General features: G+C 40.0%; 1 protein-coding gene and 1 long non-coding RNA gene across 2 annotated transcripts in view; one reads left to right on the top strand and one right to left on the bottom strand.

The window, feature by feature from the left end:
- The first annotated feature begins 1,710 nt into the window (after nucleotides 1-1,710).
- Nucleotides 1,711-11,999, top strand: BET1 (Bet1 golgi vesicular membrane trafficking protein). The gene is made up of 4 exons (XM_035020589.1): nucleotides 1,711-1,888; nucleotides 5,878-6,002; nucleotides 9,280-9,336; nucleotides 10,828-11,999. The coding sequence occupies exons 1-4, from the start codon at nucleotides 1,870-1,872 to the stop codon at nucleotides 10,981-10,983; spliced, it is 357 nt and encodes a 118-aa protein (XP_034876480.1). The 5' UTR covers nucleotides 1,711-1,869; the 3' UTR covers nucleotides 10,984-11,999.
- Nucleotides 12,000-20,210: 8,211 nt separating this feature from the next.
- Nucleotides 20,211-24,494, bottom strand: part of LOC118020769 — a 54,732-nt gene continuing 50,448 nt past the window's right edge. Inside the window, exon 3 of the long non-coding RNA XR_004682002.1 lies at nucleotides 20,211-20,910. This is a non-coding gene — a long non-coding RNA (uncharacterized LOC118020769). The remainder of the gene's footprint in view (nucleotides 20,911-24,494) is intronic.

Genomic DNA, 24,494 nt, shown 5'->3' with positions numbered 1-24,494 from the left:
CATTGTAATTTGAGACTGGCAACAGTAGCCATAAACAACTGCCTATATTTGGACTTTTAGGTCACGAGCTCAATATAAACCAGGTTTGCCTGTCTTGAGTTCTATTCTTGCTATATTTTATTACTCTCCGCCCCCCCGCTTTTAGCTATTTTCTCATATCTCCCTACTATGTAAGGGAAGTAGCTTATAAGAGGACAAGTACACATGTAATTTAAATGGTCTGTTTAGGTAAACTTAACATTATGTTTTTAAAAAGGACTTTCATATGAGAAAGCCTTCTTTCAATAAGATGATTTTTCTGACATGTTTTGTTTATAGAACATGTGTACTTTTTACAAAAGGAGGGACTGTCGGGCTCCTGGGTGGCTCAGATGGTTGGGCGTCTGCTTTCGGCTCGGGTCATGATCCCGGGGTCCTGGGATCGAGTCCCACATCAGGCTCCCTGCTCCTTGGGGAGCCTGCTTCTCCCTCTGTCTCTCATGAATAAATAAAGTCTTATTTAAAAAACAAAAGGAGGGACTGTCACAGATTGTAAATTAAAAAGGGACGCCATGGGGCACCTGAGTGGCTCAGATGGTTACGTGTCTGCCTTCGGCTCAGGTCATGATCCCAGGGTCCTGGGATCAAGCCCCCCAGTTTATTTCCCAGGTTAATTACTTTTATTAAAAATTGTTTTCGTGTGCAACCTTAAGACAGATTTATGTGCCACTACTACAGTCAATGTTCATATTGGGAAACTATGAGGGACCATTAAAATTATCAGAGTTGCATTCTCAGAAATCTTTAGTATGGAGATTATTCCACTGCCATACAGCAGCAACAACAAAACCGCAAACACCCAGTGGTTTTTAAGCATCTACTGTGTATCAGATTTAAAAAAAAAAAACAAAAAACTGTTATTTCATTTAATCCTCACGATAATCCTGCGAGATAAAATGATATTCTAGGACTAACTCGGATTCCCGTACCACCCCACCCTTGCCAAGAGGCTTTTAAACCCTTACATTGGCACATTACCATGTGTAAATAGCATTTCCATATTCTTTGTGTACATTTAAAAGGTCTAAGTGGGAGAGAGTTTAGGGGGTCCTTCGTCCTTAACAGCTAATGGCCCTGCCTGGTTATTTCTAGAAATGCAACCAATCCAGTAACAGGGAACTAATTTTTTTAGTGCCTCGAGAAACCCTGTTCCTTCTGTTGACCGCTTCATTCCGCGCATGAGTCTTAATCCACGGGACCTGGTTTTCTCTACTGGGTGACCCAGCACAAATCTGTTACCCTCCTCCTCCTTCCGTTCTGTGGGTCCCAGATGACTTATGTGTGAGATCAGAAACTTGGATTAAGTTTTCCTGGACTTTCCCTGAACTGACTCTAGATGTCAGAGGAAGTAAGAGGAGGAATCAGGAAAGATTAGTCAACCAACCTCTCAAAGTCTAGAAGGGCAGACCTACGGGGTTAAACTCGGGGGTGGGGGGGCGACACACTGAGAGTAAGGTCCAGGTTGCCGCAGGCCCAGCAGCGAAGACCCAACGCCCAGAAACCCTGAGTCCGAGCCCCCACAGCACCCGCCCCTCTCCGGAAGCCCCGCCCGCTCCGGGAGCCGCGTTCACGCCACGCCCCGGTCTCACTGCCTGCGTCGACGGTGAACTACATTTCCCAGAATGCGATTCAAGCCGCCTCGCAAGGCAGCAATAAGTGTCTGGGTGACGCCATCAGCCGGCGCGATGTTTAGACTCTAGTGATGTCGTGGCGCTTTGGGGAGAGAAGTTGGTGTTTCTCTGGGCTCTGGTACTGAAGACGCCGTCCGGCGGACCCCGGCCCCTTCCTACCCACCCCTCCATCTGCTTTTTTCTTCCCTACTCTGGCAGGATGAGGCGTGCAGGCCTGGGTAAGAAGAGGGCTGAGGTTCGAAGTTCGGGGGTCCCAGAACCGGCCGTGCTGGGCGCGGGGACGCGGAAGGAAATCGGACTAGTCTTACGTCACTGGAATCTGGGCCAGAAAGCAGGATGTATGGAGGGATCTTTGGAGGCGGAACCAAGTAGAAACACACCATTTGTACCAGATCTTAGGGGTTTCCTTTAGTTTGGTTCAGTACCAAGTTTGAATGGTAGGTTTATAGAGAGTAGTGGGGGAATGGGGGTGGGGTATGTACAGGTGCCAACTGAACTACCAAGTTTTTTAGTGTTACCGACTGTCAGAGAGTGATTACGAAACCTCCTGAGTTTCCTCAAGTCTGGCTTCGGTGTCTCGTACTCCACTCGTCCTGGATGTTAGTTTTTTCAGAAGCAAAATTTGAAGAATGAATGTTGCATGCGAAGCATACTAATAGCAGTCATATTAATCTGGTAACAGTGAATTGCAAAGGTAAATGTACCTGTCGTTATTGTTAAAGGCTGTAGTATGTAACATCGGGGTCAAAGGCCATTAAACCCAGAACATTTTTTATCTGAGTCGTGTTCCACTGTGAAAACTTAGGAAACAGGTTCACCAAGCACAAGGACTTTGAAGGGGCCATTATAACGTACAGCTAATAAAACAGCATTTTCTGGGTTTTGAAACTCTATTAAGAGACTATTTTTTAAAAGAAAAGAAAAAAAAACCCTGCTAAATCAGCGTACAGCATACCTGAGAAAATAAGTGGGGTATTTGAAAAAAGGTAATGTTACCTTTTTCAGTGGTTACAATTAAATGGAAAAAGGAATAAAAAAGTTTTTCAAAAGTGTCAGGTATTTAAAGTTGGTGAAAGTTGCCAGTAACTTTAGACTTGCTCATTGATTTAAAAATTGTAGTATGAGAAAGAGCTTTTGAAAAATAAAACTTTTATGAATACTTGGCCAAGTAAATTGTAGAGAAAAAAAATAATATAGAGCAGTTTAGTTTTATATGCCTAAATGTTTTTTTCTTTTTATCGCTATGAATGATAACAAACATTTATTGTGTACTTAAAGTTAGCTCTAGGTATACAATTGATTGTGGCCCTGTTTGTGCTCCCACAGCTTCCAGTCTAGTTGGTGAGTAGGAACATAGTACAAGGTGATAGTTGCACATACAAATAGCAAATAAGTTATACAGCTAGTGTCGTAGGGATTTCAGAGATAGAGCATTGCTTACTTTGTAGAGACATAAAAACTCGAACCAGAGCTTGATTAATGGAGGGTGAGAGAGGCAAGTTCCAGTTGGAAGCAAGACTCCCCCCCCCCCCCGTACCCCCGAAAAGTTGTAGGACTAGAATTAGGAATGGTGTGTATAAGGGATTATTATTAAGCCAGTGTGATTAAAGTAGGAGACATGGAACCAGAACGCCATTGAGGAGATACTCTGAGTGCCAGGCCAAGGAGTTTAGATCTCATTAATAGGCCCTTTGGCTCCCTTGAATGTTTTGTTGCAGCAGTGTGCCTTGATAAATTGCAGAAAAGGGACTTGAGAAGCTGTGGTTCTCAGCCCTGACTGTACATTAGAATCACCTGGAGAGCTTTTAAGGCACTGATACCTGGACTGCAGCCCAGACTAATTATATTAGAATCTCTAGGATAGAGCCTCCTTCTCCACACACCCCCCCCCGCCCCCCCGGAAGCTCCCTTGTAGTTGAGTGGAGAGATGCTTGCTTAAGTGTCTTTTGCTATCATTTACATTGGTATAATGTGATTTTTTTTATTCTGGATTTTTTTTTTTTTTCCCAAGTATCAGATTGTATTGACCTGGAATTTTAAACTTGGGACAAATAAGCTGAAGATGTTCATGTGGCACACTTCCCATGAATCTCTAAATGACTTGGCTCAGTTATTGATAGAAACTACCCTAAAGAAGTAGCATTTGTCTAAATGGACAAAGACTGAGGATGATCTTTGGCATTCACTAGCTTTCCTACAACTTTTCATACTATATTTGGAGTTTTATGGATAGTGTATCAGCAACTGAGGGAAAATTTGAGGAATGCAACTTCCGGAACATACCTGTTTAACATTTTGTTGTGGTTTTTGTAGTGGTGGGAATTGTCTTAAGTGTCTGCTGTATATAGTCATTAGGTACAGGGGATATAGAAGTATGAGACACTGTCTCTGCCCTCAAAGAAGTTTATGATTCCATTCTTGGCAAAGGCAGGCACATTCAAAGTTGAAACAGTGAAGTCAGATTCTATTTATTAATTCATTTACCAGTATTTATTGAGTGTGCCTTACTTTGTGTGTGTTTGTGTGTGTATACTTTGTGGGGGATATACAGCCATGAGTGATACAAATTTAGTTTCTGCCCTTATAGTATCATCTAGAGTGTGATGATATTGTGTACAGTAAGAGCTGTAAGAAATCAGAGGGAGTTTTGTCTTTAAGAGAAAGTGAGGTTTGTGCCATGTCTTGAAAGAGCTTCCTATTTACACCTCAACCATCTTCAACTACCATCACTGACTGCTACTTCCTGTCCTTCCATCTTTCACTGTCCCTGTTGCTTCATCTACTCTTTGAGTTTACAAAGACCTAGTCCCTGTATCATTCCTTTCCCTCATTTCTCCATTGAAACTGCTTCTATCCCTGTCCATTGCAGTCCCCACATTCCATATATTTACCTTCTCTTTTGGCAAGCGATCTCAGCCTCTTGGGGGTCTTTTCTTCAGCCCCGACGCTGTAAACCTCTTGATCAAACTCCTGATCAATCCAACCATCCAGATTCTCCCAGGCTAACTCTGCTGATGAGCACTTCTTCAGAAAAATCACACATCCCAGGAGGATTGACACCACCACAGTATGTTGCCTCAGCCAGGATCATTTTATCCCCCTAGGACCCATGTAGTCCTAGTCATTTTCCCCCATTATTCTCTTTATTGCTTTTTCCAAATGATACCCTTCCTTAAAGACAGTCTTATCTCTTCCTTTATGAGAAAATTGATGGTATCAATTGTTTTTTTAAAAAAAGTGGTTAGGGCGCCTGGGTGGCTCAGTTGGTTAAGCGACTGCCTTCAGCTCAGGTCATGATCCTGGAGTCCCTGGATCGAGTCCCGCATCGGGCTCCCTGCTCGGCAGGGAGCCTGCTTCTCCCTCTGACCCTCCCCACTCTCATGTGCTCTCTCTCTCATTCTCTCTCTGTCAAATAAATAAATAAAATCTTAAAAAAAAAAAAAAGTGGTTAAACAACACCCTCAACTATGCTTTCCTGTCTCAGTCCTCTAGCACATTTATATACAGACTCACACTCCAAGGCTCACTCCACCTGTTTGATTGCCTGATGAATACCAAGTACTTTATGAGGCAGTAGCTGGGACTATGTATTCTCAGTGCAGTTCCCTAGAAGATAAGCTCCCAACAGTAGTACCTAGAAAGAGAAATGGATGTGACACATAGGAGTTTCTGAAATATTTGTTGAATGAATGCATGTCCCTCTAACTCTCAGCTAATGTTCTCCGTAAGTTATTCCAGCTCTCTTCTATTTAAAAGAAAGAGATACCAGTAAAGGACCCCCCTTTGCCATGAGCTCCCTCCTGCTATGTTTATCCTCTTTCTCCCTTTTCCTTCATAGCCCGTCTTCTTCAATAGATAGTTGACGCTACTACTTTTAGGTCCTTTTTTAAAATTTGTACTTCTAGGGAATGGGGAATGTATCCTGAATATCCTTGTATATCGGTGCCTATTTTAGTGTCTTGTGGGCAATCAATAAGCAGTAAGTAAGTATAAAAATGAATTGAACATTCTTTGTGTAAAAGAGGGCATAAAAAGAATTGCTCTGATCTCTATTTGGTTATTAATTTTTAAAAATTCCTTTGAAGTGTGAATATTACAGACATACGTGGTCTGCAACGCCCTCCAGGGGTCTTTTTTGGTTCTTTCCTATCAAGGTTTCAAAAGTGGCTTGTTTTTGCTACAACTATACTGTGACTGATCCTTGCAGGTGAAGGAGCACCTCCTGGCAACTATGGGAACTATGGCTATGCTAACAGTGGCTATAGTGCCTGTGAAGAAGAAAACGAGAGACTCACTGAAAGTCTGAGAAGCAAAGTAACTGCCATAAAATCTGTAAGTATTTAACAGATGTTATATACTGTCAAATTTATGTATTTATGTACATACGTATTACATACTTATAAACTGTTTATGTTATTGGCATCATACTAAGGAATTCAGTTACCCAAGTTGTGTCTTGTTCAGCAAGGTCAAAATGCACTCAAAATTTAAACATGATTTGAGTAGAAGATTAGAAGATGTGGCCAATCAAAACATATGGTACATTTATTTTTTTTAAGCTTCCACTGTTTTTTTGTGGGTAAATCTACAGTACTGTATGTTGTCTACTGTGTGTTGTCTGTAGTAATGTCTCAGAGCAGTCCATCTTCTGCCCCAAGCAGCTCTTTTCCTGACTTTTCTTCTTCTTGTATTCTGAGCTAGACATCTCAGTGTTTCATGTTTCTACCTTTGTACCTCATGTCAGTCACTTGAGTTTTGTGCTTCTTTCTTTCTGTTTCTACTTTTCTTTCTTTCTTTTTTAAAGATTTTTTATTTATTTATTTGACAGAGACAGCAAGAGAGGGAACACAAGCGGGGGGAGTGGGAGAGGGAGAAGCAGGCTTCCCGCGGAGCAGGGAGCCCGAGGCGGGGCTCGATCCCAGGACCCCGGGATCATGACCTGAGCCGAAGGCAGACACTTAACGACTGAGCCACCCAGGCGCCCCTGTTTCTACTTTTCTATTTCGGATACTATCCCCTGGTTTTCTCAGGTGAACTACTGAGGGAGCCTCTTAACCTGTTTGTTCCTTGTTTTTTGCACGTTCTATTCTGAGCTACATACTGTCACCACAGCCATCTTTTTGGAGTGTTTTTTAAATTACATCATATGCTCCCAGAAGTCTCCAGTGTCTTCCCATGATGTAAGAATGATATTCACACTCTGTAGCTTGATCAGATAAGTCCTTCAAAGATTGTCCACAGCTTTTCAGACCTTATGCTCTGCACTCCTGGAATGTGTATATGTTTTCTGCCAGACAGATTAGAGTAGTCTCTGTTGTGTGTATGCTGGCTGTCTACTTGCACTCCCATATCTTTGATCCTGCTCTCCTTTGCCTTAGCAGTGTCCTCCCTCCTTATATTCACTGAAGGCTTGCCCATAGTAAAGGCTCCACTTCACTGCACTCCTTCCTTCTTGAAACCTTTACCTGATTACCACATCAAAAGTAACTTTTTTTCCATGTGAACATAAGACCATTTGTACCATTTCTCTAGCATGTATCGCATAGGGATCTGCATTGGAATTATTTGTATGTAAAAGAAATTTACCAGAATATAGGGTTTTCTACTGTATTTATTTTGATCTTTTACACAGCACCTAAGCATAATTCCTTATTGGTGGTATTGAGCTTAATATGTATTAAATAAAGGAATTACAAAAAGGTGATTTTAACAGCATATGTGATTGATTCTATATTACATTAAACACACTATACACTAATAGAGCATTCAGTAGAAGCTCATGTTGCCAAAACTTAATTGGTATTTCATTAGTCTTTGGAAAATAGAATTGCATTCAGCCTGGAGACTATTACATTCTGAAACGAGTATTGTTTTCAAAGTCATATTAAATCAAAAGGAGTTGATCAGTGAACTAAGTAATACTGTATAATGTTACAATTTAGAAAATCAACATTTAGAGGGAATTAAGAATTAAATGTTCTTCATTTTTTTGTTTTTTAAACTCCAACATTGATAATTTAGGCTCCTTGTTAGAAGAAAGCTTTTTTTCCCCTGGAAATTTCTTTCCTTGGCATGAATGACAGTTGTAGAAAGTAGTTAGGTGATTTGGGCTATTTAGCTTTATAGTTGCTTTATCATCTCTGAATTATTAAATTGGGGAAAAAAGCTCATGTTCTGATCTATAGAATTCTAGTACAGTTTTGTGTCAGTATCACCCCATATACTTTACACCACAAGATAAGTTGAGAACAATTTTTGCAGTGGTTTGCCAAGATTTTCATTTGTTGCTTGTAATTTATCCAAATATCTTGGAAGTAAAGCCTTTGATGAATTCGTCATATAAAGTATTAAATAGGTTTTGGTCTGAATAGCAGCCATAACCACATAAATAGCATTTCTTTTAGGCTCAGCCTCTTTCTGTATAGCTCAGGGTGGAGGTAACAATAACTTAATAAATTTTTTTCCAATTTATTATCATATTTTCTTTTCTTTTTATTTAAAGATTTTTATTTATTTGACAGAGAGCGAGTGTGTGCATGCACAAGCAGTGGGAGCGGCAGGCAGAGGGAGAGGGAAGCAGGCTCTCCTCTGAGCAGAGAGCCTGACATGGGGCTTGATCCCAGGACCCTGGGATCATGACCTGAGCCAAAGGCAGACGCTTAACCACCTGAACCACCCAGGCACCCTTATTATCATATTTTAAAGAAAAATACCTTTAGAATCTAAATAAGTAACCAGTTTAGGCATATATTCAAAGTAATATCCCACTTCATTAAAAAAATATTAAATACTTAATGTAGATTTGAATTGGTAAGATGGGTACTTGTATATATCTTTTTAAACATAAAGAGGGGGGCGACTGGGTGGCTCAGTCAGCTAAGCGTCTGCCTTCAGTTCAGGCCATGATCCCAGGGTCCTGGGATTGAGCCCCACGTCGTCGGGCTCCTTGCTCAGCAGGGAGCCTGCTTCTCCCTCTCCCGCTGCTCCCCTGCCCCTGCTCTCTCTATCTCAAATAAATAAATAAAATCTTAAGGGCGCCTGGGTGGCTCAGTCGTTAAGCGTCTGCCTTCAGCTCAGGTCATGATCCCAGAGTCCTGGGATCGAGTCCCACATCGGGCTACCTGCTCAGCGGGAAGCCTGCTTCTCCCTCTCCCACTCCCCCTGCTTGTGTTCCTGCTCTCGCTGTCTCTCTCTGTGTCAAATAAATCAATAAAGTCTAAAAAAAAAAAAAAATCTTAAAAAAAATAAAGAAGAAAATATACAGATAAATGATGTTGTATAAATATAAAGAGAGGAAGAAAAAAGCATGCAAGGCTAAGAGATTCAGAGAGAAGTATGTACCAAAATTAAAAGATGGAATTGAGTATTAAGATGAAATCAAAATGAAGAGCAGGGAGACAATATCCATAGTTGGGAAGGAGTAGAAATTCTAAATTTGTTTTCCTTTAATGTCAGTGGGAAAAATATCAGAAGAAAGTATATGTATTTTATATTTTTAGAAGACAGTTTTATTTGAGAAAATGAGTATGCTTAGAGTGGTATTATTTTTACTTTATGACACTTAAATACCTTCATATGAGTAATAATGTATGTGCTTTTTTTTAAATAGCTTTCCATTGAAATAGGCCATGAGGTTAAACATCAAAATAAATTATTAGCTGAAATGGTAAGTGGTTCTGACTTTAAATTGAAGAAATTTGATCTAATATTCTCAATTTTAGTATGTTAATCATTTTAACTTTTATCCATTTTGAAATTAGAAATTATAAGTCCTGGATTCCTGCCGTTTTGTATCTCATTGCTTTGAAATAATAAGTTTATTTATTTTCCCATTTTTCATCTTGCCTAACACAAGTGGGAGGATGAGGTAGAAGCCACTGAATCTTTCATCTTGTATTTAGAAACACTGTTAAAGACTGAGGACAAATGACTGTTTTGAGTGTTCTTGGAGATCTCAATGGATACAGACTACCAAGTAATCAAAAACCACTTCATATCCAACCAGCTGAATGTCTTTCACTTAATGTGAGCCCATTTCTTTTGCTTGATCTCCTAAAATCACTTCTGAACAAATCAATAAGATTTGAACATAGTAACATCCCAGAGCCTTTTATCTCAAGTCTCAGTAAGCTCAGCAACATATATCTTTTCTTGTAGAGCCTCTTTCCATTCCTGAATGTTTATTTTGGATGTCACTTCTCTGGACCTTCCCTAGTTTCTCCACTTGCTTTTAAAATTGTATTATTCAAAAATGAATATGGCATTAAAAAATGAATATGGCATTGAAAGCAACGTTCATATGGAGGTTGTACATTAGAATCACCGGGGGAACTTTCTGAAAATATTTATGCCTGGTTCCCAATCTAAATATACTGATAAAGAATTTCAGGGGAAGGACCTATACATACGTATTGTGAAAAAAGAAAGTGTCCCAGGTCATTGTGATACATAACCCTGGTGAAGAACTATAGACCTAAAGTGCTTGAAGGCCATAGAACCTGAGCTGTGCAAAGGCTGTCATTATGCTGGGGCCTTTACATCTGAGGATATTGAGATTTCTGTGAAAGTGCAGTATTTCTAATCCACACCTAGTCCTCTCATCTTAAGGACTTAATATGGTAGTTTTCCCCATCCATATTTATAGTCTTAACCATGATATTCTCTTTACTTTTAATAGACTCTACTGTACTTCAAGGTCAGCCATCTAAATAAAAGGATCTTAAAAGTAAAGTACATTTAACTGCTAACCATATTAAATTTTGGATGAATTATTGTACTGAATTCACCAGCCATTTGACCTGGAGGAGCAGTGCCCCAACAAAAACAGAAGACACCTGTATGATAATAGACAAACTACATACCTTTATTGTTAATGTTTTTTTAATTCACATGATTGGGAAAAGACCTAAATAGTTTGGGATTTTGAATTACTCTGGTGCTGAAAGAAATGTTTATTGGATAATGAAAGAGCTTTTTATTCATTGAGAGAATTACTCTGTTTTGCACGGAGTAATCAGACTTGATTATCCAAGTTACAAACAGGCTCCTGAATTAATTAAACATTAAAAATGTATTCTAATAACAGTATATTCAATTACTTAAATGTGCATATGTAGGATATTAGAATCTAACTTTTGTTTTCCTTTTCTCCTCACAGGATTCACAATTTGATTCTACAACTGGATTTCTAGGTAAAACTATGGGAAAACTGAAGATTTTATCTAGAGGGAGCCAAACAAAGCTGCTGTGCTATATGATGCTGTTTTCATTGTTTGTCTTTTTTGTCATTTATTGGATTATTAAACTGAGGTGATGCAAGTGAGTGAGTTTGGAATTTGTTCCAGCTTAACTGTTTGGAGTGCCACTTTGGTAAAAAATCAGCATCAAAACATTCCGAATTTTCAAATGTTAATGATTTTTTCCATTGAGGATTACTGAATTTTACTTGTTTTATAAATCACATTAGATAACACAGTGCTCTTTGAATACTGTTGCTTAATGATACATTTTTTTGCCCCTATTTTCAGGGGTATTGAGATGGCCTGAAGACACTCTGGCCCTAACAATTTTTTTTCCTGTTGTTCGCTGTCAGATTAAATAGCCATCTAATACTCTGCTGTTAGCATAAATGTAGGCTTATGTTCCATGTGAAGAAACTTAGTGGGAGAATAACAGAATCCCTGGAGAGCCTGATGCTGACCTCTTGAGGTAGTGAACAAGTTTGTGAGGGAATGGTGTATGTATTTTCGCTAATTGTCGTCAGCGCTGATAATGTACTGCCCTTTCCTCCTCTCTTTGGTTAAAATTGCTTAGGCTGATTTCCTTTTACCTACAGTTTTCCTCAAAAATTTTGATGACATGACCCTCTTTCCCCTCTGCCCAATGACCTCATCTTTTACTAAAGTTTGTTATTTTGGCACAGTTCTTGTAGGGCCCAAAACAAATGTATACCAGTCTAGTTATTGTTTTATATTAACTTTATACAGACCATTGACTTGGCTTATAATAGTTCAATGATTTTAGCTACTTAGGTAGGCCATTTGGTTATCATTTGTGACAGAATGATGTGAAGCTAAAGTAATTGCTAAGCTCTGAATGGAAATAAAATTAACTGCCTCTGCTTTATTATGTGTTCAAAATAGATATTGAAAGTACTCAGGCATTGAACTTGGGGTTAAGAGTGTTGTTGCTTTAATCCAGTATATTTGTTTACGGAAAGGAAAACAAAGATGGATAGAAAGAAATATTAAGGTGTTCTTAAATACTCTGTATTACTACTATTTGGAATTTGTCCATTTATGGGCTCTAAAAATAAAATTTTTAATGAAATGTATGGTCTTTGTTGCCTCTTTGTTCAAGTCTCTGTCTCTCTCTTTTTTTTAACATAGAAACTGAGAAATGGTCCTGAAAATAGGTCCCAAACTAAATCCGGAAAAGATAATATATTTATATTATTTCAGAACTTGCTTCAACAAGTTGTTATTATTATTATTTATTTTGATAAATCATGACTGCAATTTCAAAAATCTCTTTAATTTCCTATATTTTTTTTTAGTTGAAAGTATCTTACCTTTGATTCTGCTGAGTGTGCCATCCTTTTTTGTTCATCCCTAATTACCTATCAGTTCAGGTCCTGTCTTTGGCTGTGTTTGTCATCACTTGGGCCTCTACTTGACAGAAACACCAGAACTGAGAAGGGTTAAGTGACTTCACATATAAGAAACAGCCCTGCCCACGCCCCCCCCAAAAACCCAAAGAAACAGGCCTGAGGTCCTGTGATGTGATGTGAGAGACTCTGATTTGAGTTAGATGATCTGAGTTCAGATCTCCGTTCCTTCCCTTGCTCAATGTTTTTGGGCCTGTTTCTTCATTAAATCACCTATTTCATAGGATTGTTGTCAGAGGTAGATAATTTATTGAAAATACGTGACACACAATCACTCAATAAATGTTAGTTCTCCCTATCCTTAACACACACATCAGAAAAGTGACTTATTTTAAGAGCAAGACAGTATGGTGGTTTCAGGCTTTGAGGTGATGCTGTGACTTCCAAGCAGAAATGCCTCTCAATTAGAGATTGATTCAGTTTTCAAGAATTATTTAACTGTGTATTCTGTGCCAATTATGTGACATCAGAGCTCGGGAAGACTCATTTTCAATAATTAAAATTGCAAAAGGAAGAGCAGAAGGCCAAAGAAAAAATGATTGGAAGATGGGAACAGAAGAGAATCAACAGTGGAAGTAAATGAGAACAAAGCCTTGGGAAAACCAGTGATGGCAAGTGAAGGATGGATTTCAAGGTTAAGGTTTAGCTGTTAGATGACAATCTTGGTAAAGTCCTAAAACACTATTCTAGGGGCGCCTGGGTGGCTCAGATGGTTAAGCATCTGTCTTTGGCTCAGTTCATGATCTCTAGGTCCTGGGATCGAGCCCCACGTCAGGCTGGGAGCCCGCTGAGCTGGGAGCTGGCTTCTCCCTCTCCCCCTGCTTGTGCTCTGTCTGTCTCTGTGTCTCTCTTTCAAACGAATTAAAAAAAAAAAAAAAACTATTTCAATATTGGATATTATCAAGGGGATGGGGATTTCAGGGAAAGGGGCTTGGGGTGATATAAACGTGATTCTCATCACTGCACTGTCCACATTTCTTATTGATGATTCTTTTTTTAGAATTGCCTAAGGTCCCTAAATAGCATTTCCTATTACTCCCTCATCACTGCCTTGGCTGAGATTCTTGGGAGGCAGGAGACTCCTCTGGAAGGGCCTGTCCTGCCCTGTCATAGACTTTTTAGCAGTACCTTTTCTCCTCCCGTTTGGGGGATCCCTAGCAAAAAGTACTCCCAGAAACAAAATTTGGGGGAAACATCAAATATGGAAAAGCTCTAATCCTTTATAATCTTTTACAAACCCATTGCTAACTCTGAAAAATACCTTATTGCTATAGGTGCCTGGGAAGTTGGTCATAATAGTTGAACTGGCAACATATCCACATTATAGTTTTTATTCAAACAACAAAAGACTTGCAGATATTTGGGTGATGGGTGATACACTATAAATTCTATATTTTAAATGGTTAGCAAATTCAGGAAACAATTTATGAAAATCCCAAATGTCCAAGTTTTTCTGCAAAGTATCTACTCACTTCATTTCACTAGGAGTTGGTCCTTGGAAGTGCTGACATATTTGCAAATGATAGAAAGTATAACTTTACCTGCACCATCCCCTATGGACACAAGGTGTAGGTCTCTACAATGAGCAAAGGGAGAATTATACATATTACTGCTGGAATTTAAATTAGCATGGAAATTAATTCATGGATACTCCTTGAATAGAGAATAGCTGTTAAACCTAAAACAAATATGCATCATCTTAAACGTCAGAATTCTGGAACAGAAAACCCCAGCACCTGCACCCATAGAGAGCTGCTAGTTCTAAAAAATAAACTAGTTGTCCTAATTTTTCAATGCTCTCAAATTTCAAATTATATGTATTGAATTTGCTTCCTTGTAAAGAAAGTGGGAAAAGTGCTTGATAATTTGGGTACATTCAGTCAGTAAATAACTTCATCAGGCTATACTGATGAATAACCTTTGACTAAGTATTTACTGGGAAGCAGAATAGCATCGTAGCTGAGACTGAAAGCTATGGGGTCACCCTGCCTGAGCCTAAATCCTGGTTCCCACTCACACTATGAGTTTGGGCTGATGGCCTTTCCACCTCAGTTACTCTATTTGTAAAAGAGCAGTAAAAATTTTGTGTAGGTAGTGGTAACACACAGCATTACCGGGCTACTGAAGTGCTATTCCTCATAAAGAAGTTAGAATGGGTTCCTGGGACTCAGTAGTACTTCTGGGGTCAGGACACTTAGGAATCTAATGGGTCCCGTTCACCCACATGTTGCTGAAACAGTTTTAGCCGCTTTCTCCCTGCTGCCGGGCACCCACCCCACCTACCACCATCCTGCTGGGGCTAGAAGCAGCTATTTGTGTTCCTTCTGCTAGAGAGAGGTCGCCAGTTTCTGGAATTTAGTGCATTAGGTTTTTTGCAGCCTCAGCAATCTGATGGGATTTTTTAAAAACCTATGATTTTCCAGTATGTCTAGCTTATATGGGTTCTTAGAATGAGAGCAACAGACGTCAACTTTGAAAGCAGAAATCTGAAGAGAGAAATTTAGAAAGTTCTCTACCTGTACAAGTTTCATAAACAGTTGGTAAACATTCTATTTCCTTTTACTTTTTCTACAGTTATATATATATAAATATATATATATATAAATATATATATATATTTAAAGATTTTATTTATTTATTTGACAGAGAGAGACACAGCGAGAGAGGGAACACAAGCGGGGGGGAGTGGGAGAGGGAGAAGCAGGCTTCCCGCCGAGCAGGGAGCCCCATGCGGGGCTCGATCCCAGGACCCTGGGATCATGACCTGAGCCGAAGGCAGACGCTTAACAACTGAGCCACCCAGGTGCCCCCTCTTTTCTTTTTTTAAAAGATTTTATTTATTTATTTGACGGAGAGAGAGTTAGCGAGAGCAGGAACACAAGCAGGGGGAGCGGGAGAGGGAGAAGCAAGCTTCCCGCCGAGCAGGGAGCCTGATGCGGGGCTCAATCCCAGGACCCTGGAATCATGACCCGAGCAGAAGGCAGAAGCTTAACGACTGAGCCACCCAGGCGCCCCTACAGTTATATTTTTAAATTCTCGTTTGAAACTTACTGAATTACTGGTTGAGGCACGGGGTGCAAATAATTTTCTTTTTAACTTACAAAGGGCCAGCCAGTTATTCTCACAGTAAATACTGGAGAACACTTTCTTCTTCTTCTATATTGTTAGAGTATAAGATAGGGTCTTTTTCTGGAGTATGTATTTTGTTCTACCCAATTTTTTATCCTTGCACCAGTACCACGCTTTTTAATTATTGTACTTTTGTAGTGTTTTAATAGCTAATAGATACCTATTCATTCTTTCTGATGAACTTCATTATACTTGAATAATATTTTAATAAAACATAGTAGATTTTGACAAGAACCATATTAATCTTTTATAATATCCTCTGAAAAAAATCTCTAAAATGTTTCCCTAATTGGAAGGTTGGATTTTGACTCCAAGCAAATTTATCTTTTCCTTTCATTATATGTTAATGTTTCATGGTATAGTGGTAAGCCAGCTTTCTGGGGCTAGGAGTGTGATTTATAGTACTTTCTTTCTCTTTGGTGTAAATATTCCCACTTGATTTCAAGCTACCGATGTGACATCACTGAACACAGAGTGGTGAAAATATACATACATTTGGCTCTCATGAGCTGGTACAAGCTAGCGCTGGCGTACCACTGGCTATATTGATGATAAATATTCTTTTAAAAGAAATAGAAGTTTGGGGCACCTGGGTGGCTCAGTCAGTTAAGCATCCAGCTCTTGATTTCAGTTCAGTTCAAGATCTCAGGGTCATGAGATCGAGCCCCGAATGGGCTCCACACTGCAGGTGGAGCCTGCTTAAGATTCTCTCTCTCCTACTCCCTCTGCCCCTCCTCCCTCTCTCAAAAAAAAAAGGATAAAGTTATTTGTTTTCTAAATGAGAATCTCTCACTTAAATTTTAATGGAGAAAAAATTAGGCAATATGGAGTAAAATTGATAAATTAACTTGAGAATAATATTTTTCAATGACAGTGGACTCTTACAAGATCATTTGTGCATTTTGCATATGTCAACCTTTTTTTCAATCTGTATGAGTAAATTCATGCTACATTTATTGACCTTCCATCTTCTGATAGTTCAAATACTGTATGTGAATCATATACAAAGAGGGTAGGTGATTATTGTTATTCTTCATGCTCTTCCCTGCAGTTAGATGTTCAAACAGTGTGTGAGGATCATTCTGTATATTTTATAAAGCTTTTCTCTCTTTAGAAATGTATTGGCTTCTAGGGACGCCTGGGTGGCTCAGTCAGTTAAGTGCCTGACTCTTGGTTTCGGCTCAGGTCATGATCTCAGGGTCTTGAGATCGAACCCTGTGTCACTCCTCACTCAGTGTGAAGTCTGCTTCAGATTCTCTCTTCCTCTCCCTCTGCCCCTCCCGCTTGTGCTCTCTGTCTCAAATAAATAAACAAATCTTAAAAAAAAAAAAAAGTATATTGGCTTCTAAAGTTTATTTTGGCTGAGGAGTTCAACTGACTGGGTTTCACCTCCTTGTGCTTTTTAGAGGAATTTTTCCCAAGTCTCTGAAGGACTACCATATAAACTAAACAGATTTGCAAAGTGCCAAGACCAGGTCTTAAAATAATCTTTCCTCACTCTTCAAAATGAACAGAAAGATAGAAATACACAATATGTTTTTCACAAAAATATTATCCACACACTACAGATAAGATTCTAAAATTCACAAATATAACCACATTATCTATTATAAATGTAAGTATTCTACAAAGCTTCTATGATGTTTATAAAGAAAAATGAATGTTTAATGTTTTCTTTTTACTAGTTAAGTCAACTTTGCTAACTTCAACAAGGGTCTAAATTACCGGATTTTTTCAAAGATCCACAATCATGGTGTGATTCACATGAAAGCAGGCAGCTGAATCTGACTTCCCCAGTACTTATAGCTGCTCTCATGACTACAGTGAATTTGGAAAAGAGCAAAAAACCCCCAGCATAACTAAAAAATAAAAAAGGCTAATAAAATAGATTTTAATACACAGCAAAAAACTTTGTTAGGTCATCAATTTATATTTTAAAAAAGATATTTATAATTATTCCTATCTCCTCAACTTTATCTTATTAATGAATAGTCCTAGAAACTGCTAATCAAGCTTTCTGCATTATTTAATAATCCACTGGCCTTAAACATATATTCTTTACTTTCAAGGAAACTGGAGCATAAGTGTTATGTGAGATAACCTGTATGCAGAAAAGTTATTGGAATGAAATGCTTTAGTCTGCTTATAGACAGATTTAATGCTCAGTGTTTTTAAAGTCTCCTTTTAAAGTATTTTAATTTCTGGGGCGCCTGGGTGGCTCAGTCAGTTAAGCATCCGATTCTTTTTTTTTTTTTTTAAGATTTTATTTATTTATCTGAGAGAGAGAATGGGAGACAGAGAGCATGAGAGGGGAAGGGTCAGAGGGAGAAGCAGACTCCTCGCTGAGCAGGGAGCCCGATGTGGGACTCGATCCCGGGACTCCAGAATCATGACCTGAGCCGAAGGCAGTTGCTTAACCAACTGAGCCACCCAGGCGCCCTAAGCATCCGATTCTTTTTTTTTTTTTTTTAAGATTTTATTTATTTATTTGACACAGAGAGAGATAGCGAGAGCAGGAACACAAGCAGGGGGAGTGGGAGAGGGAGAAGCAGACTCCTCGCTGAGCAGGGAGCCCGATGTGGGACTCGATCCCAGGACCCTGGGATCATGACCTGAGCCGAAGGCAGACGCTTAACCAACTGAGCCACCCAGGCACCCCTGTTATAGTGATTTTTGTTAAAGATATCCATACTATCAGATTAAAATTCCTTCAAAAATTAATGGATTATCTTCTAGGTTATTGCTTGAAAGACAAGAAAATTTCTGAATGGTAGATACTAGTCTGCTCCCTCAGATTCTCTTTACTTTGTCTGCATTTACTTCTCATGACTAAGTAATTTAAAGTTAATTTTAAGCTATTTCTAAAATAGTTTCCAGAATTCATACGGAGAGGTTTTTAAGTGAGATCAGTGGGGATAGAGAACATTCTTTTTATTGATTATACACAGTTACATCTTCAAAACTGCCACAAAATTACCTCTTTTGGAAGGCTCAGCAGAAATAGCACCAAGGACATGGCATATTTACAACTCTAGCAGAAAACTAGAAAAGCACGATAATTGTCTTTGCACTCCCAACCAGAGTCACATGGAACGAGTGGCAATGCCAGGTTTCTTACTGTGAACTTCACGGGTGAGATTAGACAAATGCTTAATGCAAAACTGTTTAATGCAAAGTTTAATTCATCTGCTTCTGTACTCGTAACATATCTGAATCTACCTGTTGGGCATGGTTAGCCAACTGCCTTCAGGGTAGCCACTCAGAATTCTCTTTCCAAGCTTTTCAAACTTCAATTTATGTTTTAAAAAATGTAAACTACAAAACCATTTCAAAAAAAACACCATTCTATGAAAGACCTAAATATGAGACAGGAATCCATCAAAATCCTAGAGGAGAACAGAGGCAGCAACCTCTTCCACCTCAGCCGCAGCAACTTCTTCCTAGAAACATCGCCAAAGGCAAGGGAAGCAAGGGCAAAAATGAACTATTGGGACTTCATCAAGATAAAAAGCTTTTGCACAGCAAAGGAAACAGTCAACAAAACCAAAAGACAACCGACAGAATGGGAGAAGATATTTGCAAATGATGTATCAGATAAAGAGCTAGTATCCAAAATCTATAAAGAATTTATCAAACTCAACACCTAAAGAACAAATAATCCAATCAAGAAATGGCAGAAGACATGAACAAACATTTTTCAAAGAAGACATCCAAATGGCCAACAGACACATGAAAAGATGCGTAACATCACTCATCATCAGGGAAATCCAAATCAAAACCTCAATGAGATACCACTTCACACCAGTCAGAATGGCTAAAATTAACAAGTCAGGAAACAACAGATGTTGGCGAGGAGGATGCGGAGAAAGGGGAACCCTCCTACACTGTTGGTGGGAATGCAAATTGGTGCAACCACTCTGGAAAACAGTATGGAGGTTCCTCAAAAAGTTGAAAATAGAGCTACCCTATGACCCAACAACTGCACTACTGGGTATTTACCCCAAAGATACAAATGCAGTGATCCGAAGGGGTACGTGCACCCCAATGTTTACAGCAGCAATGTCCACAATAGGCAAACTATGGAAAGAACCAAGATGTCCATCGACAGATGAATGGATAAAGAAGATGTGGTACACACACACACACACACACACACACACACACACACAGAGGAATATTATGCAGCCATCAAAAAAGAAAAAAAAAACCACGGAATCTTGCCATTTGCAACAACATGGATGGAACTAGAGGGTATTATGCTGAGCGAAATAAGTCCATCAGAGAAAGACATGTATCATATGATCTCACTGATATGAGGAATTCTTAATCTCAGGAAACAAACTGAGGGTTGCTGGAGTGGTGGGGGGTGGGAGGGATGGGGTGGCTGGGTAATGGACATTGGGGAGGGTATGTGCTATGGTGAGTACTGTGAATTGTGGAAGACTGATGAATCACAGACCTGTACCTCTGAAACAAATAATACATTATATATTAAAAAAAAAAAAGAAGAAGATGGTAGGAAGGGAAAAATGAAGAGGGGGGAAATTGGAGGGGGAGACAAACCATGAGAGATGATGGACTCTGAGAAACAAACTGAGGGTTCTAGAGGGGAGGGGGTGGGAGGATGGGTTAGCCTGGTGATGGGTATTAAGGAGGGCACATATTGCATGGAGCACTGGGTGTTATACGCAAACAAGGAATCATGGAACACTACATCAAAAACTAATTATGTAATGTATGGTGATTAACATAAAATAATAAAATAAAATTTTAAAAATGTGTGGCTTGATTAACAACATGCCAAGTTCAGTTACTAGCTGAGCTTCCTTGAATATTGGAGGCACAATACTGTTGGTCATTAAGTTCATGAGGGGCCGAAAATTGTTGTTAACTTCAAATTCTTCTCATGGCTTTCCCTTTTATCAGATGAGGGAAGACGGGTTAGAATCAGGTGCTCTGTCTACCAGGTCAAGAACAGATGCCACTGAATCAGGCACACGTAGCAGCAGAATAGAGAAAAGCCATTTCATAGTCTTCCTCCTCTACCACCATTCACATTTCCAAACATAAGAGGTTTATCAGCAACTTGGACCCAAGCTGATCGGGTAAGTAGGCATCTTATTCCAAAAAGCCTAGGTTTTTTTGAATTTTTTTTTTCTGTTTCTATTCCTAAGTAATTAGACCTGACTCTCATCCTCAGCGAAAAAGTCTGCATTTCACACAAAGTCCTCCAACAAGATGTGTGACCCACGTAGTCGGCAGTGTAAGTGGGGGCTTCTCACTTACCGCACAGACAAAGGACTTACTCGGGTCAAGGCGTGGGACGTTCCACTTCCAGTGTGGTCAGGTAGGCTCACGCAGTCAGCCTGGCAATCCTGGTTGTCCACATGCTGCTGCCACGGAAGATACAGTCCTCACCTTTCCTCACATCTGTTACCTCCATCCCTATTGGAAAGGGGAATCAGAGGAAACACAAGTTTTATTTTATATCTTTCAGAGCAGGCAGTCCATTCTCCTTCAGGAAAGGCAAGCGATAAAAGCAACTTAGAAACTCAGTTCTTTGGGTCTACCACGGATTTTCAGAGCCAAACATTTCTGGTATGTTCACAGTATTATATAATTTTGAATTGAAAATGACACATTATCTAATTCCAACACACTGTTTTGTAAATGCAAGGTTCTGGCCTGTATATTTTCACTGGACAAACTGAGAAAAAACATAGGATCAACCGAGTCAAGAGTGTATGTGTGGGTGGAGGAACAATGTCAAACAGATTTATCTTGCTGATCTAGCTACTTTGTTTCTCATTATCAAATTTCTAATCATTAACTTCAGCCTTGCTGATGAAATAGCAGCAGAATTGGTAAGAAAATAAGACTGGTGTTAGGGGAACAGAAAAAAGATAAACTCATTTAAATCCCCACATCACAGGAGGACCACTGTGGTTCATTGACAACAGCACAATCACCAACTCTAAGATGTTGTAGGTCTTGAGTATATAAGAAAAAATAAAAAGCAGCAGCGACTGGGAAATCCCCAGATGGCCAAAGAGGATTGAACAAACTACTTAGAACGCAGCACAAAGAGACGACAAGTTGAAAACTGAAAGTGAAATCAAGACATGTAAAATGAGAACTCCAACGTGTCTTAATATTCCCAAGGGAAAAACTGGAGAAGAAGGAAGCGAGGCAAGTTTTGAAGAGATAATGGATGAAGATTCTCCAGACTTGAAGAAGTACGCAAGTTTTCAGATTGATACGCCACAGTACCTACAGGTACAGTACAATGGCAGCAGCGTTAAAAAGGGAAGGGGAGGGGAGGGAAGGGGGGGTGGGGGGAGAGGATGGGGAGGGGAAGGAGGAAGGGGAGGGGAAGGAGGAAGGGGAGGGGAAGACAGGACGAGAAACCCCACAGCTAGGCACACTGTATTAAAAGTGCAAAACACTAAAGATGAGGAAAGGCCATCTTAAATCTATTTCTTCAGTAGGAGGAAAAATGAACATAGAAGCAAGAAGATGAACATAAGAGCAACTCTTAAAGGAAATAAGAGTACCTGATTTATCTGGTCATATTCTTGCAAACTGTTCCTTGCCTTATTCTCAGGGCTTAGAGACCAAGAAAAATGGGGGAACAATGGCTTATGAAATGAAACCACTCCAGTCTACGGAACTCCAGGATGGAGCCCAAAGCAGCACCACCGTAGGTGGGACTAATGGGAACGGGGGTCAGAGAGGAGTTGAGCTTAAATGTATGCCACAAACTCATGTAATTGTATCACACCTGCTATTGCATGAGGAGACAGGATAGCCTCAAATGTGCTGTTCCTTTTCAAAGCCTTGTACCCACTCGTACAAGGAAAAGGGTCCTTATAGTAAACAGTAATAAACAACGTTGGAGAGTCAAATCTGGGAAAACACACAGGATTATGGTAGTTTGAGAAAACGTGTTTCACTCACTTATCACATCAGACCTTGCACCAGTTGCACTAATGCCCAGAGGAGTGGTGAACCCTCCGGCAGCGGAGGGAACAAGGCACCGCTGTGTAGGTTCCTCGCTCCCACCCCTGAGGTTGAGGGGTCAAGGAGCACAGGATTAAAACTGGCCATAATGATTGGCAAAATAAATGATCAGATCTGTAAGACTCAGAGCTGTTGTCAGCCCTGGTCTGTTCCCAGCGTCCAGGTGCTCAGGAAATATTTACTGAGTGAATGAATTAAAGTAATCTGAAACACAAAGGAAGGTATGACGTTAATAGACAACTTAAATCCCTCTGAAATATGTCATACTCTCTCAAGATAAATTTAAAAAACCAACAATCTAGCCACTGATTTTCTGTGGCATCATATTTAAAAGAGGACAGGGTTATAAACATTTTAGGTAATGTTAAACTGAGTTTACTAATTTATGACATGACCCTCAAGGGAAAGTTCTAGCATTTTCAGGCCATGCAAACATATTTTTAACTGAAAATACTTATAAAGCACCTTTCAGTTGGTTGTATATCCTTGCCATTACACAGAAAAGTGACCGAGCGAGGCTTATGTGGGGGATTCGGGTTGTTTTTACGCACCCAGCACCCCAGCACCCCCACCTATTAAGGGACATTCTCTGAGTGTTGCTTCCCACTTCAGAAGCCGAAGGGACTGGAGACACTGTCTTCCTGCCCTCCTGGGAGCCTGAGCGTAGGCTCACAATCCCGGCTTGACCAACTGGCTATTTCCAACCAGGGCTTCAAAAGACGCAGGGAGCTGAGAAACTACTAGTGACGAAAGTCAGCAGCAGCAGCTGCTCCAGCAGAGAGAGATGTCCAGTGTCCTGTGCGGGACAGTCTGGCAGAGACAGTACATCCACAGCCTCGGTGTCCGCTGGTGCCCGTGACAACCATCAGGAGGGCTCATCAGTCACAACGGGCTGTGCTTCCTGCTCTTTGCCAACCTTCAGTTGCCCATATCAGTTTTCTGTTCTTGATCCCCCAACTTCCAGAATGATTATGTGGACAACTTCCTTTTTTAAAAAATATTTTATTTATTTATTTGAGAGCAAGAAAGCGAGCATGTGAGAGAGAGAGCACGAGCGATGGAGAGGGAGAAGCAGGCTGCCCATCAAGCAGGGAGCCCGATGCGGGGCTCGATCCCAGGACCCTGGGATCATGCCCTGAGCCGAAGGCAGACGCTTAACCGACTGAGCCACCCAGGCGCCCCTAGACAACTTTCAAACAGATTCATTTTCTCTTCAAGTTAAACAAAACCATTTTCTTTTCTTTTTTTAAAAATTTTATTTATTTATTTGAGAGAGAGAGTGCACGAGTAAAGGAGGAGGGGCAGAGGGAGAAGGAGAAGCAGACTCTCCACTGAGCAGGGAGCCCGACGCGGGGCTCAATCCCAGGACCCTGGGATCATGACCTGAACTGAAGGCAGACACTTAACCGACTGAGCCACCCAGGCGCCCCAAAAAACCATTTTCTTTACATAAAACTCTGAATGATATACCTTGCCATTTGTGATGCAAATTCATGTGTTATAGTAATTTTATTTTATTATTTTATTATTTATTTATTTGAGAGAGAGAGTATGCACAAGAGAGAGAATAAGCACAGGAAGGAGCAGAGGGAGAGGGAGAAGCAGGGTCCCCGCTGAGCAGGGAACCAGACTCGGGGCTCCATCCCTGAACCCCAGGATCATGACCTGAGCTGAAGGCAGACACTTAACCAACTGAGCCACCCAGGTACCTCTTAGTAATTTTAATATCACTCAGAGAAAACACACAAAATGGGTACATGGTCCCTTAACTTACACATCTGCCACTTAAACTTGGAGAAAAAAAAATTCTATGAATTGTGAGGTGAATTAATTAATTTGTTAAGAACAAGTATTTCTAACTTGTCTTTGCATTATGTAAACTGTTATCTAAGCAGATAGCAATGCAGACCATAAGAGCCGCAGATGATTCTTTGTATTTGGCTCAAAATCTGACTATGCCGCATCATACACTTTGTCTTTCAGACAATGCATCCTTACTACAAAGACAT

Source organism: Mirounga leonina, unplaced genomic scaffold (assembly GCF_011800145.1).
Source record: "Mirounga leonina isolate KUSES-001 unplaced genomic scaffold, KU_Mleo_1.0 Mir_174, whole genome shotgun sequence".
Taxonomy (NCBI): Eukaryota; Metazoa; Chordata; class Mammalia; order Carnivora; family Phocidae; genus Mirounga; species Mirounga leonina.
Note: the sequence above shows the minus strand (reverse complement) of the source record. Positions and strands in the feature narration are given on the sequence as shown.

Coding starts and splice junctions, on each gene's coding strand:
- BET1 (XM_035020589.1), top strand. Junction 6,003..9,279: donor AAGTAACTGCCATAAAATCT/GTAAGTATTTAA, acceptor TTTTTTAAATAG/CTTTCCATTGAAATAGGCCA. Junction 9,337..10,827: donor ATAAATTATTAGCTGAAATG/GTAAGTGGTTCT, acceptor TTCTCCTCACAG/GATTCACAATTTGATTCTAC.